Source organism: Acipenser ruthenus, chromosome 10, assembly GCF_902713425.1.
Source record: "Acipenser ruthenus chromosome 10, fAciRut3.2 maternal haplotype, whole genome shotgun sequence".
NCBI lineage: Eukaryota > Metazoa > Chordata > Actinopteri > Acipenseriformes > Acipenseridae > Acipenser > Acipenser ruthenus.
In genome coordinates, this window is record NC_081198.1 from 26,620,244 (window position 1) to 26,640,269 (window position 20,026).

Genomic DNA, 20,026 nt, shown 5'->3' on the forward strand with positions numbered 1-20,026 from the left:
CAATTATTGTTGTGTAATTATTTAAAACATTGTCACGGTATTTGTATAGTTAAGTGTTTTTACTCCTTCAGCAAAGCTTAGTGAATCTAATTTATATTTGTTTAATATTTAAAGTCCAGTTTTGATAGCATATGAAATCCTAATAAACCTATCTTTGCAAATAATCCAGAATACATTTTTAAAAAACAGTATTTTTATTGGGACTGTGAATTTATAAGTTTTGTGTATTTTCAATTACCCAAATGGTGGACTAAACAGCAAAATGAGCCTCCTTGTTTTGCCATTAAAAATAAAGCGAATAACAACCCTAATATCTGACATGATGGCTAAAGATACACTGACTAAGCACCGCTGAAGGATGGGGTTCAATAAATAAAACCAAGTTTTTAGTTTTAACTTGTTCCATTACAATGATGACTTTTAGTAGATATTCAATGATCTAACGTCTACTCTGTGCTACACTATTTATAAGACTTCACAGAGGAGAACTTATACCAGGATCGGCAGGCATGTCCTGCCTTCACTGTAAGCATGTATTTGTGTTTTATAGTGTCCAATGAAGAGATGTACCAGGATCGGAAGGCATGTATTTGTGTTTTATAGTGTCCAATGAAGAGATGTACCAGGATCGGAAGGCATGCATTTGTGTTTTATAGTGTCCATTGAAGCGATATACTAAGGCTTGTATTTTTCGGTTTTAGTTTTTGTTCAGTTCAGGGTTTTTTTTCACCCTTTTTTATTATTATTTGGTAAAATCGGATATTAATCGGTTATTAAGAATAAACACCACTCAAACTCGTCAATTTTCAGTTTCTATAATAAATTGCATGTACGTTTCACCAACAGATATACAAAGTTTAACTTAATGTCCACATTATTGATTCAGGCAATGTACAGCTATGGCCAAAAGTTTTGCATCACCCTATACAATTCACTTATTTTGCTTCATAAAGTCAAATGAAACCTGCTGAATAATATTACGTTGAATTACATACTGCTTTGTAGTTTTCCATATACTTAAAAAATGTGACATTTCAAAATCGAACATGAAATACTGTACTTCTAAACTTTTGCGATATCATTTTGTAGTTTCTTTGAGCGAAAATTGTAAAGGGGTATTTGAGCTAAAATCTCCAAACAGAAGGGGTACAATTTTAAAGAGACTGGATTAGTAAAGTATGTGTATACACTCATTAAAATATAGGGAAATGCCCACCCCTAGTAGAGAGAGACAGACATGAAACCCACCTTCAGGCGCGAGGGGTCTGCACAGGCATAGCTGCACTGCTCACAGCGGTACGGCTTCTCCCCGGTGTGAATGCGGGTGTGCCAGGTGATCTTCTGACGGTTTCGGGTGGAGTATTGGCAGTCGGTGCACTTGTACAGCCGGGTGCCACCATGTGAGCGCACGTGCTGTTCGAACACCAGCTGGTGACGGCAGGCAAATCCACAGGCAGCACACTTCAGAGGCTTCTCAGAAGGGGGGCCATCCTCATGCTCATCCATAAGGTGCTGGACCAGGAGCTGCCGCTCGCGGGCAGCAAACGAACAGAGAGTGCATCGCTGGGTGAAATGGGTTTTGCGGTGCTCTTCCAGGCTCTCCCTGGTCTCAAAGCTGACCTGGCAGCTGGGACACTGCAGCTGCGGGTGCTTGCGCTGCACGTGGCTCTTAAGGGTTGCCTCGCTGCGGCAAGAGAAGTCACAGTGTGGACAGACCATGCTAGTTGTTTTCTGGTGCAGTCGTTGGCTATGCTGCTTCAGGGCAGTCTCTGAGCTGAAGCCTGCTGGACAGTCGGTGCAGGTGTAGCATAGTTCCCCAGTGTGGCAGCAAAGGGTGTGGCGGGTCACATCATTGGCACTGTAGCCACTGTAGTCACACAACTGGCAAAAGTGGGTGGGCTGCTTCTCATGGACACGCTGTCGGTGAAGCCGCATCTTAGAGTTGGTGCCAAAGGTCTGGTCACACTGGTCACAAGAGATACGGCCTACACCTGTGTGGAGGGACTCATGGGCATCAAGGCGATAGCGGCGAGTGGTCCTAAAGTCACAGTAGTGGCATATATGGGGTTTCAGACCTTCATGTTTGAGGGCCACGTGTTGGCGCAGGCAACGTTCCTGCTTACAGGTGAAAGGGCATAATTCACAGCGGAGACGTGCTTTTTTCCCACTCAGTGTAGTTAGCCGGTTTTTCTTATTGTGGACTATTTTGTGGCTTTTAAGGGCAGTTATTGATTTGCCGACGAAGGAGCACAGCTGGCATTGGAACTCACCTGGCTTGAGACAGCCACGCTTACGATGGCTCGTCAGTGCTCTTTTCTGGTGGCATGTAAAAGGGCAAGTGGAGCAGGAGAACCGATTTTTTCTCAGGTTTTTATTTTCCTCCTCTTGCTCATAATCATCATCTTCATCATCCTCAACCTCCTCCTTATCATCATCATCATCATCGTATTCTTCCTCCGCCATCTTCTTCTTCCTTCCCCTTTTCTCCATTTGGCTACGTAGCACCCGTGTTGTAGAGGCCCTAGAAGAACAGGAAGCACAATGTCGCTTAATTGTAGAGGGACGAGAACAGGCAAACAAACACCTGTTGCACCGGAACTTTCCACCATCCTTACGATAGCCTTCCAAGTCACCTACATGGTGCGGAGAGGTTGTAAAGGATAGAGGAGAATCTGTAGCCTCCCTTTCGATGCTTGCTACATTCTCTTCCTCACCAAGAACTGTGCCAGGTTCTTCTTGAGCATTCAAGTCATGTAGGCTTGCCATTGGAGCACAGTTCGCTGCAGTGGTGCAGTCAGATTGTTCAAGAGTGGAATGGCTGGTTGCTTCTACAGATACCAATGTTTCCAACTCACCAGTTCTTATCTGGTTCAGTTCTGACAGCTTTGCTATGGCTTGATTCGTACTTGCTTCTCCTGGAAGGCTTACAGCTTGCTCACTCTCTCCCAATTTCTTAGAAGATGGCTGACCTGCAGTAAGCGGCCTCGCAAACCGCCTATTCTTTTTCAGGCGGACTGGGCACTTTTTTAGCCTGTGTGTATCAAGGCCTCGCTGCTGCTTGAAAACAGCTCCACACTCCCCACACTGGAGGTGAGCCTTCCTTGCACGACATCGCATGCGACAGTGCAGACTCAAGGATGTCTGCTTCTTTGTCACGTAGGAGCACTGGTCACACTTGAATACAGATGCTTTGTTCTGTACAACCAACATCTGCACTCGGCCCTCCAGCACCAATGTCGTTGCCTGCTCTTTATCCTGCTTCCTTAGGGCCTTAAGCACACACTCGGAGTGGGACATTTCCCCTTCCTGACTACCACTGGCCTTCATGGGCAACCCCTTCTCTGAGCTGCCTTCAAGAACAATAGAGTCCACTGTGTCTTCTTCCTCCTGGCTGTCCATCAGGGCACTGTCTTGCTCTGATTCTATCTGACTTTCTCCTATCCTCACATGTACTCTTAAAGGCACTTCTCCTTCACTGGCATCAATGGGTTCTTCAGACTCACTTCCTCCCACCCCCTCCTCTTCACTCCCCTTACATAAGGGAGGATCCATGGCCTCTGTCTCAGGGAATAATTTGCTCCCTGTACCCATTGGAGGAACCGGAGAGTCAGCTGCCATCAAACCCCTCTCTTTTTCAGCCTGGCCCTGAGAACAATTGGGGTCTTCAAGTTCGACATTTGAAACTTGAGTCAATAGTATGGTACAGAATTCTCGTTCATCGTTTGGCTCCTGTCTAGTACAATTGTCTCTGATGGCATTTTCTTTGCATGAATTATTAGCTGGGCAGGTTTCGGTCCACTCCTGGCTGCAGTTTGCCAGGTCACAGATTTCAGAGGGCAACTCCTGTCTGACAATTTCAGAGGATAGACCTTGGTTGTAGTTATCCATGCTACAGTTATCCAATGGTTTTTGGTTACCATTTTCTAAGCTGCAATTCCCTGCCCATACCTGAATCGCCTCCTGTCCTATATATTCTGTCTCCTGGATAGACTCTCCTTGAATACCACCAAGTTCTTCTGGAGCCCTCAGACCTTTGGCAGACCCTTCTTCTTTATTAGACGGGAGACCTACTGTATTTTCACAATAGCCTAGTTGTATCTGTGATGCATTGTTGTCTGTCTCGTGTTGCTTATAGTTCTCAAGCCACACCTTATCCCCTGGAACATAACCATGGGCTTTCCTCTTGTGGAAAAACAGGCTGGTGTTGCTGAATGTGTAGTAGGAGCAGAGTGCGCAACGGAACTCCCGTTGTCGAGTGTGCTTGCAGTTTTCATGGTTGAGTAGGGCCTGTCGGTAGTGAGTGTTGTAGCTGCAGAACTTGCACTGGAAGACTGGCGACTGGCAGTTGCCCCCCTGTGAATGCTTGACCTGCATATGTCTGCGTAACTCATACTTGCGCTTGCAGGCAAAAGCACACACCTCACAGATTAGGGACTTGTCCTGGTGCCGTAACTTGTGACTGCTCAGCTGGTCTGCGCGGTGACAGCGGTAAGAACACTGGTTACACTGGTATCTGGGAGGGCAGGACAGAGAGAAGGATCATTACTTTGAGCACAGAATAGTGGGGTACAGTACACATCTATTTGTTGTACCAGCATTTATGTATTGGTAAAAGTTTTTTTCATTTATTTTTACATACAATTTTTCAGTATCTTCAGTAATACTAATCTTAAGTTTTTCTACCGACCTTCTATTAATAGGTCTGAAATGCATGCTACACTAGCTGAGTGTTGCTGAAAAGGCTGTAGGAGACAAAAAAACACTTCCTTTTGCGGACTGTTTTGTTGTACATAGTACGACAATGTTGATGTCTAAATCGACTACGAGAATTCACACAAATGAGTCATTTATGATATGGATATGTGAAAAAATATCAAAACATGATTACTGAAATAGTATTTGCAACAGGGCAGGCGGAAGCTGTAAGTAATGTGTTTTGTATGCTGGTGGCTGTTTGGCTTTAAAAACCTGGTGGCCAGCATTTCAAACGGGGACACTATGAGGAGACATGTGTATGCTGCACACACGTTGCTTTTGCATGCTTTGTTTTCATGTAATGGATATGTTTCATTAACTTTAAATTGTGGGAGGGGAACTGTATACAATCGATGTGCCAGAGAACTAACTGTATACAATTCCAAGGAATTATATTCTGTGCATAAAACACCAGGGAACTATATAAATAAAATGCCAGTGAACCATTTACTGTGTGCATACAATGCCAGTGAGTGAAGTAAAATGCCAGGGAAAAGAACTATATTAATCAAATGCCAGGGAACAGAACTATATTAATCAAATGCCAGGGAAGATAACTATATACAACATTCCAGGGAAGTGAACACATTTCTTTATTTTCCAGACACTGTTAGATTTGCTTTACTCCAAAAATACCAGGTAAGCAACTCAAAATATGATTCCTATAGCAGAGTTTACTTGAGCTCACTTTGCTTATCATTTTAATCGCCTCTAAGCGTAAAGTGCCGCACGATCCAGGACTTGCTTCAGCGATTAAGCCTGCTAGAAAAGGAGCTGGAGGAAATGAGACAGCAACAGGAGCTTGAGGAGCTGACACACCCACAATTCATGGAAGTCTGCACCCCTAGCAGACTGAAAGCCACCAGGGAGATGGAAGAGAGTCGAAACAGCTGGGTTCAGATAGGCAGAAGCAGGGAAAAAAAGAAACTTCGTCAAACACAACCACCAGAAATCCAGACATCCAACCCATTTGAGCCACTTCAACATTTAGATGAACAAAACAAACATCAAGAGAACGAAAGAAACAACATCCAAGACCCTATAAACAGTGCTGGCCAGGCAGCAAAAAGAAGGGAGATCATGATTGTTGGGGACTCCATATTGAGAAACACAGCAAGTTCAGTTCGCAGTTTGGACCCCCTTACTACAACAGTGTGCTGCCTTCCAGGAGCCTCTGTCAAGCACATCACTGAGAATTTGGACAGGCTACTAGAACGAACGGGAGATGACCCGGTAGTAGTCGTCCACATCGGTACAAACAACATTGGAAGAGACAGACCAAGATCCCTGCAAAACAAATTCAGAGAGCTAGGAAGGAAATTAAAAGACAAGACCAAAACTGTGGTATTTTCTGGGATACTGCCGGCGCCTTGCAAAGGACCATAGGGACAGCTGGAAATACAAAATCAAAATGCATGGCTGAAATCGTGGTGCACACAGGAAGGCTTCACCTTTCTTGAACATTAGAGCACATTCTACAACAAGGGCTATCTATACAGGTGGGACGGACTGCACTTGAACAGAAAGGGAACCAATCTACTCAGAGAAAGGATCCTTCAGGAGGTCCAGAAGCATTTAAACTAGAAAGGAAGGGGGGAAAAAACAAAAAAACAGAAGGGAGACCACATCAAAACAAGGGCAACAACTCAGGTAAGACAACTATTAAATGTATTCATCTTAATGCTAGAAGTCTCAGAAACAAAATGTTAGAACTTGAAGCTACTGCACTAACAAGTAACTACGATGTGATAGGTGTTACAGAAACTTGGTTGTCTGAGAGTGATGGTAACGAATATAATATTAGTGGGTACACACTATATAGGAAAGACAGGCAGGACAGAAGAGGCAGAGGGGTAGCGCTATACATAAGAAATAGTCTTGAAGCCCAGGTGTTAAATCAGGACAAAGAAAACAATACAGAATCAATATGGGTCAGAATAATGGACACAAATTCAAAGGGCATAATAATAGCAGCATGCCATAGACTGCCAAATTCAGACGCTGAGCAAAATAATCTGTTATACAATGACATTCAAAATGCGTGTAGAAAAGGATAAGTCATATTAATGGGGGATTTCAACTTCCCCCATATAAAATGGGAAAACCCGATGGGGGGCACGACAGACGAAATTGAAATAGTGGAAATGACAAATGACTGCTTCCTAACGCAATTTGTCAAGGCACCGACTAGATGGGAGGCATGCCTTGATTTAGTCATTTCAAATAATGAAGATAGAATAAATAAAACAGAGGTCAGAGAGCCATTGGCAAACTCAGACCACAACATGGTCTCATTTGAAGTATTTTTTAAAACCCCAAAAGTAATGACTAAAGCTAAGGTTTACAATTTTGGAAAAGCAAACTATGAAGGTATGAAACAGAGACTAACAGAAGTAGACTGGAGTAAAATAGAGAAAACATGCACAGAAAAAGGATGGCTGTTTTTTAAAAATGTAGTACTAGAGGCGCAAAACAATTACATCCCAAAAGTAGACTAATCTAAATCTAAAACAAAATGGCCAAAATGGTTTAATAGATCAATTAAAAAAAAAAATTCTGCGAAAAAAGGCACTTTACAGAGCGTTTAAAAGGGACAAAAAACAGTACACAGAGAGAGTACTTGGGAACTGCAAACACAAGTCAAAAAGGAAGTTAGAAAGGCCAAGAGAGAAATCAATATTGCTAAGGGGGCTAAAACCAATTCCAAAATATTTTTCCAATATTATAACAGCAAGAGAACATTCAAAGAGGTGGTAAAATGTCTAAGAGACACAAATGGCAAAATCATAGATGAAGAAAAAAAAAAGCAAATATATTAAATGATTACTTTTCACAGGTTTTTACAAAGGAGGACATGGACAACATTCCCCACATGTAGATCTGTTCCTATCCAATTTTAAATAACTTTAGCATAACAGAGGCAGGAGTGTTAAAGGGAATAGGAGCTCTTAAAATAAACAAATCCCCTGGGCCAGATGACATCCTCCCAATAGTACTCAAAGAAATGAAAGAAGTTATTTACAAACCGCTAACCAAGATCATGCAACAGTCTCTTGACACAGGGGTTGTACCGACAGACTGGAAAATAGCAAACGTAATACCAATCCACAAAAAGGGAGACAAAACCGAACCAGGTAACTACAGACCAATAAGCCTGACTTCTATTATATGTAAACTTATGTAAACTATAATAAGATCCAAAATGGAAAATTACCTATATGGTAACAATATCCTGGGAGACAGTCAGCATGGTTTTAGGAAAGGGAGATCGTGTCTAACTAACCTACTTGACTTTTTTGAGGATGCAACATTGAAAATGGATAACTGCAAAGCATACAACATGGTTTATTTAGATTTCCAGAAAGCTTTTGACAAAGTCCAGCATAAAAGATTAATTCTCAAACTGAACGCAGTAGGGATTCAAGGAAATGCATGCACATGGATTAGGGAGTGGTTATCATGTAGAAAACAGAAAGTACTGATTAGAGGAGAAACCTCAAAATGGAGTGAGGTAACCAGTGGTGTACCACAGGGATCAGTATTAGGTCCTCTGCTATTCCTAATCTACATTAATGATTTAGATTCTGGTATAGTAAGCAAACTCGTTAAATTTGCAGGTGACACAAAAATAGGAGGAGTGGCAAACACTGTTGAAGCAGCAAAGGTCATTCAAAATGATCTAGACAGCATTCAGAATTGGGCAGACACATGGCAAATGAAATTTAATAGAGAAAAGTGTAAAGTATTGTATGCAGGCAATAAAAATGTGCATTATAAATATCATATGGGAGATAATGAAATTGAAGAAGGGAACTATGAAAAAGACCTAGGAGTTTATGTTGACTCAGAAATGTCTTCATCTACACAATGTGGGGAAGCTATAAAAAAGGCCAACAAGATGCTCGGATATATTGTGAGAATTTAAATCAAGGGAAGTAATGTTAAAACTTTACAATGCATTAGTAAGACCTCACCTAGAATATTGTGTTCAGTTCTGGTCACCTCGTTACAAAAAGGATATTGCTGCTCTAGAAAAGAGTGCAAAGAAGAGCAACCAGAATTATCCCGGGTTTAAAAGGCATGTCGTATGCAGACAGGCTAAAAGAATTGAATCTATTCAGTCATGAACAAAGACGACTACGCGGCGATCTGATTCAAACATTCAAAATCCTAAAAGGTATAGACAATGTCGACCCAGGGGACTTTTTTGACCTGAAAAAAGAAACAAGGACCAGGGGTCACAAATGGAGATTAGATAAAGGGGCATTCAGAACAGAAAATAAGAGGCACCTTTTTACACAGAGAATTGTGAGGGTCTGGAACCAACTCCCCAGTAATGTTGTTGAAGCTGACAACCAAACGAGCAAGATGGGCTGAATGGCCTCCTCTCGTTTGTAAACTTTCTTATGTTCTTATCAATTTTGTAAACAGCAGAATAGTTTTTTACTTTTCGTTTAAAAAAAAAAAAAAAAGTGTTGGCCTGTACATTCAACATTTTTTTCTTTTTCTTTTTTGAACTGCTTAAATGATAATGCTATAGGCTACTTGAAGCATTGAACTTAAACTGCTTTGTGAAATAAATAGATGGCATCGTTCAATGGGGGATAGTATTCAGCAGGCTTACAGTCGTGCCACATACAGTAAATTTCAAATGAATCATACACCTCTTTGTTTTTATGGAATTGTTGTTTGGGTGATTTGACACTAAGTATAAACTGTTCCACAAAAGTAACCATTTAGTTGCATACAGATGGGAAAAGCTGATAAAACTTCACTAGTAGGCCTACTGTTGTGTTAAGAACTACAGTACTGTAGTTTTAAAAAAGATTAATGTTTTATTAAAATGTCCTGGAGATAATTGGAGAACTAAAAAAAAATAAAACGTTTGAATTGCAAACATAGAAGGGTTTTTTTTGTTTGTTTTTTGACCCTCACTATAACGCCACCCTCGCTTTATTGCCCGTTTTGTCCAAGGCCCTTACCTGGCGGTATAAAGAGGGTTGACTGTATCAGTGAATTATCAAACAAAATAAAAACATAAATAAAAGTAAAAACAACAACATACATGTTAAATGTCCCCTTCTTGTACTGGACAGAGCCATCTTTAGCAGAAGCATTTCCGATCTTTGATGCAGCTGGTGTCTTTTTGATTGAATACATTTTAAAGAAATTGTGCAGCTCTATGCAGTGCATTTAATAGTTTACTGGAAAACTGAACCGACCACCAGGTTTCTAAATGCAGTGTAACAGGTAAAGCTTCAATAAGGCAAACTGAACCAGCTACCAGGTTTAGGACTGCACAGACACCTCAACACTCCCTTCCTCACGTGTTGTCAACCTACTATCTGAAGGATTTTGTGTTTCTTTACAGTTGGAAAAAGACGTCTCTTCCAAACTAAAGACAAAGCAGAATGAATTTGGAATGATCATTTCCGCTGTTCTAGCTGGCTGGTGCATGTTACTATGGAAACAAGAAAAGAGGGTTGGGTTTATGAGTTCAAAAGGATTAGCTCTGAGATCAAAAGGGGCGGTGCCAGTTTTGAAGCAAAAAGCCTGAAGTTCTCTTGTATGTACGCGGTGAGTTTACAGTAAAATCTACTGTCCATAATCCAATTGGAGACTGTGCTTTGTGACTGGCGACCTGATTGGACCCCCCCCCGTATGTAGTAATGTTTTCAGCCTGTTCAATACTACTTAATGTAAATATGTATTGTGTTAAAACAATGGGTGTTTAAGGATGGAGGGAGAGGAAGACAGTTGGGCATTGTGTTATTTAAATCCTGAAACAAACCTGAGGTCGCCTGTGTGCTTACGCATGTGCACATTTAGATACTGCTTCCACTTGGTGATATAGCCACACTCAGAGCACATGTAGTTCTTATCGTCCGAGTGTGTCAGCATATGTTTGGAGAGGTAACTCACATCCCGGCAGGTAAAGTCACACAGCTTACACTTGTGGGGCTTTTCACCTGGGAATGAGGGAAACAAGTGATGAGCCAGCATTACATGTTCATTATGGGTTACTGTGTAACCATTTTCTCCCTGGAATTTATCATCATGGGTTCTATGAAAACTGTAGCACCAAAAACATATATTTGTACAAGCTCATATTCCAGCTAATATACTGTGAAAGCTGCAGCTCTGCCCTTGGGAGTACTCTGGAAACAGCCCTCATGTTTTCTTCTTTTTAATACATTACACTTCAGCATTAACCACACTTTACACAGTAAAACAGAACTGCATTAGAATACATTAAACAGTAGATATAAAAACAGATTTCCCTTTGGACATTACATGTCTAAATAAAAAACTAACAATGCAATAAACCTTTCTGTATTATTTTACATGCTGCAGGCACTCAATGATATGACGAACAAATAAAAAAGATAATCATCACAAATAGGGGAAGATTTCGAGAGGAAATTTGGCCTATGCTAACGCTTAGGTTCCGAGTAGCTGATTGCTACCAGTGTTTAGTTACTTATTAAAGTATCCCAACAATTCAGCAGCAACAACTTTGCTTGGTAACCCTTCATACATCCATCACTTACTATGTAAAACCTTGACTACCTTACTTAAGTAGCTTTCCAAAAATGTCATAATTCAAGCCAGCTATGGGCCATTAATGGAATTCTAGATCTGAAACATCTGAATGATTTATTTTGAAACTTGGCTAAATAATTTTGCAGAAACATGTCCTGACCAAGTTTCAAGTTGAATATAAAAACTGTATGTGCCATTTATGCATCCACTCTCATGAAGGGCTCACCTGTGTGCAGCAGCATGTGTCGACTAAGCACCCTCTTGTGTGCAGTGGCAAAACCGCAGTCAGAGCAGCGATGGGTCTTCTCGTGGGCATGCAGGCGGCTCACATGTTCGGAGAACTCCACCGGGTTGAAGGACGTGAAGTTGCAGAAGGAGCAGCGCAGCTCCTCAGTGCCTGGGTGGCCCTGGCGCTTGTGCCGGCGGTAGGCATGTTTATTGGAGCAGGTGAAGTGGCATTGGGAGCAGTGGAAGGCTGCATGCATGCGGAGGTGGGCCTCCATCTCATTCTTCGACTTGAATAAGGCACTGCAGGCATGGTGACGGCACTCTGCCACTGTGACACCATGTGTCTCCTTCGTGTGCCTCTGAAAGTCTTTCTTGTCCTGTGTCTCGAACCTGCAGCCTGCCTCAAAGCAGGCCAAGGCCTTCTGCTCTGGGATGCTATGGTGGGTCTTCATGTGCTCCTTGAGGGCGTGGCTCAGTCTGAACTGCTCCCCACACGAGGGGCAGGGGTACACATCTGAGTAGAAGTTGGGTTTGTCCTCATGTACACTGGCAAGGTGGCGTGTGAGGGAGTTGCGCTCTACAGCACTGTAGTCACACAGGTGGCAGTGGTGGGATTTTTGGCCAGCCTCCCGTAGCATGTGGATGTTTAGCTTGCTCTTGCTGGTGAAGAATCTCTGACACTTAGGGCACTGAAGTGTGGGGTCCGGGAAGTGCAGGTGGAGGTGTTCTACTAGGTGGGTGCGTTTCTTGAAGCAGCGGCGACACTCTGGGCAGATGTGGGTGCGGTACAGGTGCTCTGTGCCCTCTGCAATGTCCCCTAAGGAGGTTTAGACAGACATCTATTACTGAGGATGCATCCCTGTGCTAATTACAAGGTTTAACTGTAACAAACCTTTCAGAAAAAAAAAGATCAAATAAATGTGCCACATTATTGAGAAAATAGGTTTGAGAGGTATCACACAAGCATACTGTTTCATTATGAATCAGGTTTTAAATATTTACTTTATACTAGTGTTCATTTCTTATAGGTATCAGACACTACAAATACCAGATCACACATCTGTAGAACTATACTTAGAGCACCTTTTGGGTGTAATTTGCTAGTGCAAGGTAGTCTCCATCAGCTTGCTCTAGACGTCGTTGTTATCAAGTATTAAGATCAGCTGTTATTTAAATAGTAAAAATAGCCCCCATTTTGTTTATTTTGGGTCGCTAGTAAGCTGAATTTCATACATTTTTATGCCATTTATTATGTTAAGATACAAAGTACAATAAATTAAAAAAGAAAATGTAGATTTCTAAAACCTGCTCTATACTTTTGGTGGTGTTATGTTTGCATTGTACATGCCACAAGTGTAAAAATGAATTTGTAAAAAGCCTTTCAGGCAGCCATAAATGTTAATGCCTATTACAACTATTACAGAATCCAACCCTCATACCTTTGAAGTACCTTCCCCTGGAAGTGTTGGTTGTATCAAGTGATCCCTCACTCCTCTCCTCCACATGTCTCTTAGTCTTCTTCTTTCTCATACCGTTCCCTTCATCCTCCTCTTCATTGGGCACTTTGTTGACCAATGTGAGCCGCTTTCGTTTTTTCTGCGCTGGTAATTGGCTGATGTTGCCACTCTGCCCTGCCTCTCCCTCCACATCATGCATGTGAAGAGTCTCTGTGATGGTAGAGAACAAGACCATCAAAGAAAATTAAAGATAATCTGGGGTTTCATACAGGGACTGCTTTGTTTACTAGGAGAGAATGTGGTCTTCTGTTTGTCACACTGTGGTCAGTGATCAGCTTACAGACAAAGGCGAAAATAACCCTGCACTGTATTTACACAGTTGACACTGTGGTTATCCTTTAAAATGACTTGAGTTTCAACAACTATAACAAAGGGACGATGTACACGTACCTTTTCCTTTTGCAGAGAAGGGTCACCTCACGCTACCTTGCTTGCTACTTGTACTAGTATTTGTTCTTGTTGTCTGTCTTATGTGGTTAACCCCGTTTCAGATTGCACTCTTGGATTTCACACTTCAACACAGCTACATAGTGCTTTATACAGTCTGTCTCTTTACCACAGCACAGTTTTGAAATGATCTCTACTACATTGTGATTTATGCAGTCTGTCTTCACCACAGCAACACACTTACTGATCAGGATGACTGAAGATCACTGGGTGACCTCTGTTTACTTTATTTATTAATTTATTTAAAATGTGTGTGTTGGGAATTTTCTGAAAACCTTGAATTCAGCAGCACTTCATTATTCAGGTCAGCAGGTGCCCTCTTCCAGTCAATGACATTCCACTGGATCCTTTTGGGAGACAAACTCTAAACAAGGGTGCAGCTATAAAACTGGATTCATATATCGACTGTATTATTATTATTATTATTATTATTATTATTATTAATTTCTTAGCTGACGCCCTTATCCAGGGCGACTTACAAATGTTACAAGATATCACATTATTTTACATACAATTACCCATTTATACAGTTGGGTTTTTACTGGAGCAATCTAGGTAAAGTACCTCGCTCAAGGGTACAGCAGCAGTGTCCCCAACCGGGGATTGAACCCACGACCCTCCAGTCAAGAGTCCAGAGCCCTAACCACTACCCCACACTGCTGTATATTTATGAATGTTATTGGTTTTATTTGCATTCAAACATGTATGATTTACATGTACCCTACGTTGATGTTGCATGTGGGGTCTTCTCATTCTTCAAATGAAACTGTGTAGTTCAAAATAAAAAGCCAGAGCTATCAAGCCATAACCTCAGTATTAATGAAAATGTATGACTTGGTTGCTGTCACATTATACTTTATAAAAGCAATGTACCTGACTCAGAATACACAAATTATTAATATTAACATTATTAATATATAATTCTGCAAAATAATTACAAAGCTAAACTATGAATGTTGAAAACAAATTGTTATAAACTATATTCTTTCATTTTCTGCTTAATTAAAAAAAATAAGGCTGCCAAGTGAAAGCAATTATTATTTTAATGTAAAACTTAATTTTTCACATAGGCCTATTTTTTTCTCCATAACTACATGCATGTGTCCTGCTTTTAGGAGTGGACAGGTGTCACAGCGGTAAAGCATTTAGTGACAGGCAGTAGCTTCCCCTTGCAGAAACGCTGTAACATGTATGTGATAGTTTTGCTAAAAATACAATTTCAATCAGTTAAAGTTTCAAGTGTCAAAATAATCCAGGCATCGGAGAGAATATAAAATACAGGCTTATGTTTTACCATTGTTGAGAAGGGGGGGAAAACCACACATATCTGTACATTGTAAAAGGTATATAAAGTGTTGCAATTGGATTTACATATATTTAATACATATTTATATTTTTAAATTAATTACGATATTCTATGTAAGGGTACTACTGATACCCCCATTCACACACAATTTGCCGGCGTCATGGGAGAAAAGCAGGTATGCCTACACTGTATGCGAATTTCTGAATTGAAATGGAGGGTTCGTTGGAAATTCAATAAAGATTAAAAGGATCGAAAAGCCATTAGTTATTTTTCAGAAACAACAACAAAGTTTATTATTTATCCAGCTGTAAAGAAAATGAATGTTTAATTTATTTTTATCTTCAGGAGATTGATCGCATCGTTCAAATATGTTTTTTATTTTTAAATTCTTCAACAAATGGCTGTATTTGAATATTTATGGAATATGTTTTTAGCAAAAAATAATTATACATAATTTAAACTACATCTGTAGTTATAATTTATATTTGTGTGTGGTTGAAATCACTCCTTGACAAACGCTTATTTTTTTTGCTTCAAAACTGTTGCTCCTATCATACTGTAAGCAAGTAAGGGTTTATGTGGCTTCCTTAAACTAAAAGTTACCACAGTAAATTTGCACACTTATTTTTGCAGTTTTCAAATAGTAATCATGTGCATTTATCATGTTTTAATATGCTGTACCATGCCTCACTGCTTCAATATGCAGCATTATGTTTGCAATGCATTTTTCTATGGTAATCGTTTGTAAGAGCTGTACTCACTGTTATTGTGATTAGGGTTCAGGTAATAATAATTCAGTGGGGGTGAGAAGCACAGCAGATGAAATGTGATTGTATTTATTTTGCATGCATGTTTGTTTTCAATCCACGATAACAATAGCCCCACTTCCATGCAACAGTTGTGATGGTGACCAAACAAGTGTGTGAGTACTGTTGTGTAAGAAAGTGTGTGAGTACTGTTGTGTAAGAAAGTGTGTGAGTACTGTTGTGTAAGAAAGTTTTGTCTTTCATTTTAATATTGATGGTGATTAAAATGTACCGGCGGTTGTAGGTATGAGTATAACTGCAGCGGTTCTAGTGTTAAAGTAGTCCATAAATGTACATTTTGCGTGTGTGTGTGTGTTGGCGGGGGTATGTTTTGTACGGCCTTTCTGCTGGAGATTACGTGATATTAAGTCAAAACAGGATCTTGACTGCTGAAACCTTGTGAGCCACAAGCACGATTCCTGCTCCGGTTTACATGGGTTTTTACAGCTATTTGTATCGTGAGAAAGCGATAGACCCTGCCATTAAAGTCGTGCTGCCAAAAGGACGTTCTTTTGCTGTTTCACGATGTATTCGCGTGACAATGTCACACAGTCATGACTGTAGAGTCAATTTTCACATACATGTAAACCAAGCCATTTTTTGCTGTCAGGAGTTTAGGATGATTAAATCACGCAGCAGATTCCCTAGTAGATGACAAGCTGATAACCTCTCTTTAGCCAAAGAAGCAGGCACGGTAATTCAAGATGTTACCATAATGAAAAACAGTAATGTAGCGTAAGTTTTGTACTAAAGCAGAGTCAAACTGTTGCATGAAAACAGTGTATTTCTCAAACTGACCAGAAAGGTAAAAACAAAACGCATATAAATATTTGTGACTGTAATTAGGAAGTGCACTGCTGAGAAAAAAAAAAAATATATATATATATAGAGGGAATTCAAAATGAAATGTACTGCAGTAAAATAAACTGCCATGCACTAAATTTAACTCTCGGATTGTGCTGATGAAAATATCTCCAATATATGACAACGTGCTTGCTGTGGTGTATTTAATATCGGAAATAGCAGAATGAACACACTGCAATTTAAACTTGTTTTAATGAAAAATAAACAGTAACATGTAATCATAAGAGCTGTCCGTGTTACATGCTGTCAGATCAGGACTTCACTAACACTGAGCATGGGAGCTGCAGCATGCTGTTTCCAATATTACAATTGTACACAATTAAAGGTGCAGTCTTGTATTGCAGGGGCCTTAATGCTCCAAAAGTCAATTTTTCTTCTTGTTGATTTTGCCTTGCTGTGAGCAGTGCTGAAATAAAGCTCCTTTGTTGCACAGATGGAGTACTTGTCAGACACTACAAGGAGACCATTACTAGTCTAGCCCATGCTTAAACCATCCAAAGATTGTGCTAAAATGCACCATTTTAATCTATTTTTTAAAAAATGGGAGAGGGGACCGCCCCTTCCACACTCTCTGCGCCATGTTGAGATCGCTGCCTCCTACTGCCTTGCATCTGCCTCATACCTTAAAACAAATTGAAAACCCTGGTGAACAGGGTATTGCTGTAATTAATACTAGCAACTGTATCATTGCACCGTAACTTTAGATAAAAACAAAAGAAAAAATACAGATTTGATGGAACAGACACATTCCCTTTGACCCACATCAATAAAGTTCAGTTAATAGAAGTTCTGATATTGAAATATTGATCACAGCTCTAAGTATAAACTATCAACACTCATCTCTGCTGCTGTCTACCTTATTCTTTTCATTTGCAGCAAACATGGCTTTTATCCAGAACTGGCATCTAAATGTCAAAAAGGATACATTATTATTACTCTAATTTACTGCTTGATGTCTAAACTCATAACCCGTATTATTATTATTATTATTATTATTATTATTATTATTATATGTATGTTAACGTAGTTGATCATTCATTTTTATAGTGATGTAATTCCATCAAAAATATCTTGTTTGCCATGAATAACGTGAAACACAGCACAACTAGTGCATTGAAATAGTGGTTCACATCTACTTTTTGGTTTAATTTTCTGTTTATCAAATTAGAACGGGTAGTGATTTGATTTGGCACATGGTTTTCAGCATGCGACACCTGCTGGTGAACAGATGTATTTCAGTTATAATTTTTGAAATTCCAGTTTCTAGCCACGTAGCGTCCTCTAGCGTGCAAACCACGTAATGGCCGATTAAACAAATCGCACAAACCTTGACTGTGCTGCAAATCTTGCTGGAAGATTTTGCGTCACTGCAGTTGGAGCATGCGGTTCCCACTGTATCACCGACATTTCTTAAACAATAAACACTGCTAACTCCTGGAACAGATTATTAAAACAGACATGTAATTGTAAAAGGATCTTGTTCCAGTGGAAACTCCTCCTATGCTCAGATGACACCCTTGTGTACAGAGAACAATGGTGTTCTAGTGAAACACACTAAAGAAGAAATCCAATTTTCTTGAACACCATTTTAATTGCAGTCATGTATATCATGTTAGGATTTGTTTAGACAGACTTGAATAAAAACTTATCGCTTCTGTTCACCTGCTGAACCAAAGCAACATATGTTACCACGCTACTGACATAAAGCCCTCTGAAATCTGCGTTATTATCAGCGAGAACACGGACGGAATAAAAAGAATAACGCAGAATCCAGTGCTGTACAAAAAGACAAAAACAATGGGGATGAAATGCATTTGAAGTAAGCATTAAGCACATGTTTCTGAAATGCGTAAGCATTGTGTACAGTACAGGGCAGCCAGGCTAGCTACCATGTAGCGGGGCGCCCATTAACAACATTCCTGCTCGTTGCTAAGAGACGCAGAGACCATAGATATTCTATATACAGAGATACTCAACTCCCCCTTTACTTCCATCATGCTACGCGCAAAGGGTTATGGGATACACAGAGAACTCGGGAGAAATGTTCTATTAAGATTCAATGGAACGGTGTCAAATTTTGCAGATTTTTGCTGTGTTAAAAAAAATGCATCAAACTTTCAAGTCAATTTCACTTTTGCCCAAGGTCTCTTGAAGAAAACAGCAACATTGGCAAATTATGACAGCACAGTCCCATATTGTGTTGCATGCGCAGAAACACAGAGTAGCAGCAGACAGCACAGATATTCTACTATTGGCACAGCATTTGGAAGGGTAAAGCTGAAGTAGGGTTGCCACCTTTTCCACAGACCAAACCCGGACATATTTCTCAGTCAGCCTAGGTCTATCCAAACTGCAGTATACTGTAATAGTTTAACACAATACCACCAGATCACGGTACAAATCAATAATCATGCAGTATACACAGTATTGTGCTCTTGATATTTCTAGCAATCGAACTTGCAAGCCAGAAAAATAGTAGCTATATCATGGTAGGTTAGAGGTGAATCTTACCTGAGACAAGTAGCTGTGGTGATGAGTAACGCTGTAGTAAATCAATGCAATCTCTGAAGTGACGATCCTGTCTACCTGCTTTTTTACAAATCATTTTTCAGGCAGTCACTAGATTTCTGAGCCTGAACAGGCAGACCATTTGTGACAGTCAAAATTATAATACAAGATAGTGGAAATCCTTTAAGCAACTACTGTACCGTATATCTGGAAATTTTGGTTGGTATTAAATTTGCGGATTTGCTGCCTGGTAGATTGATGGTTTTTGAATTGGCATTTATCTCTTAGAACGTTCACAAAGAAAAACGCCACGCAGTTTTGTATTTCTACATTTAATTAAAAAACTTAGCTATGGTTAGCTAGCTTAGCACTGACATAACACAGTGGAATGATCACAGTATCATGTAGTAAGTGTAGGACAGTATTGCCAAAATAATAAAGCTGAAACTAAAACGCTTTAAATTTAAAACTGGTTAATAGACTAGCAAGCACTGGCAAAATCAGCTTTTTTAATACGGTGCAGAACTAATTTATTTTAACATATTGTTTAGGGACGTTGCGATACCTGCACAGTGGGTGTCTTAATAGTAGTATCTACAACGATTCGACAATAACAATCCAAAGCAAATTGCACAATTGTTACAGAGACTTTCTAACAAGTCTGGCACAAACAATTTTGGCTGCTACTTAATTAACCCCTTATAAAAAAATAAATTAACACAAAACTGAACAGTACCTGTAGGACTGTTCTTTTTAACCTAAAAAGAACAGTCCTACAGGTACCACAGTCGCAGGCGCAGTTTACACTGCCTCAGAGTTTCTGATCACATCATGAACTTCAGATTTCCTAAATCAACTGATGGAAATGTCCGGCCTGCTTTTAGTTTTTTAAGCAAATTGGCTTCATCACTCACTGTCATTCTCATATCCACTGTGACATGCGACACATTCTATCCCTTGTCCAGCGCGCGCTTCTTAACCTGTGCTGCATACCACCAGTGTGTCAGAGGGTGGAATCGCTCACTGTATGCCACTCTGATTGGTGGAAGTAT

The 20,026-nt window shown here is 40.2% G+C and overlaps 1 protein-coding gene across 2 annotated transcripts in view; it reads right to left on the reverse strand.

Annotated features, from left to right (window-relative positions):
- znf142 (zinc finger protein 142) overlaps nucleotides 1-20,026 on the reverse strand; it is a 37,051-nt gene that overhangs the window by 6,222 nt on the left and 10,803 nt on the right. For both annotated transcript variants that reach the window (XM_059031985.1, XM_034924096.2), the window contains exons 4-7: nucleotides 12,966-13,193; nucleotides 11,525-12,343; nucleotides 10,547-10,724; nucleotides 1,249-4,513 (exon numbers count right to left, since the gene is read on the reverse strand). In XM_059031985.1, the coding sequence (XP_058887968.1) occupies nucleotides 1,249-4,513; nucleotides 10,547-10,724; nucleotides 11,525-12,343; nucleotides 12,966-13,193 (4,490 nt within the window). The remainder of the gene's footprint in view (nucleotides 1-1,248; nucleotides 4,514-10,546; nucleotides 10,725-11,524; nucleotides 12,344-12,965; nucleotides 13,194-20,026) is intronic.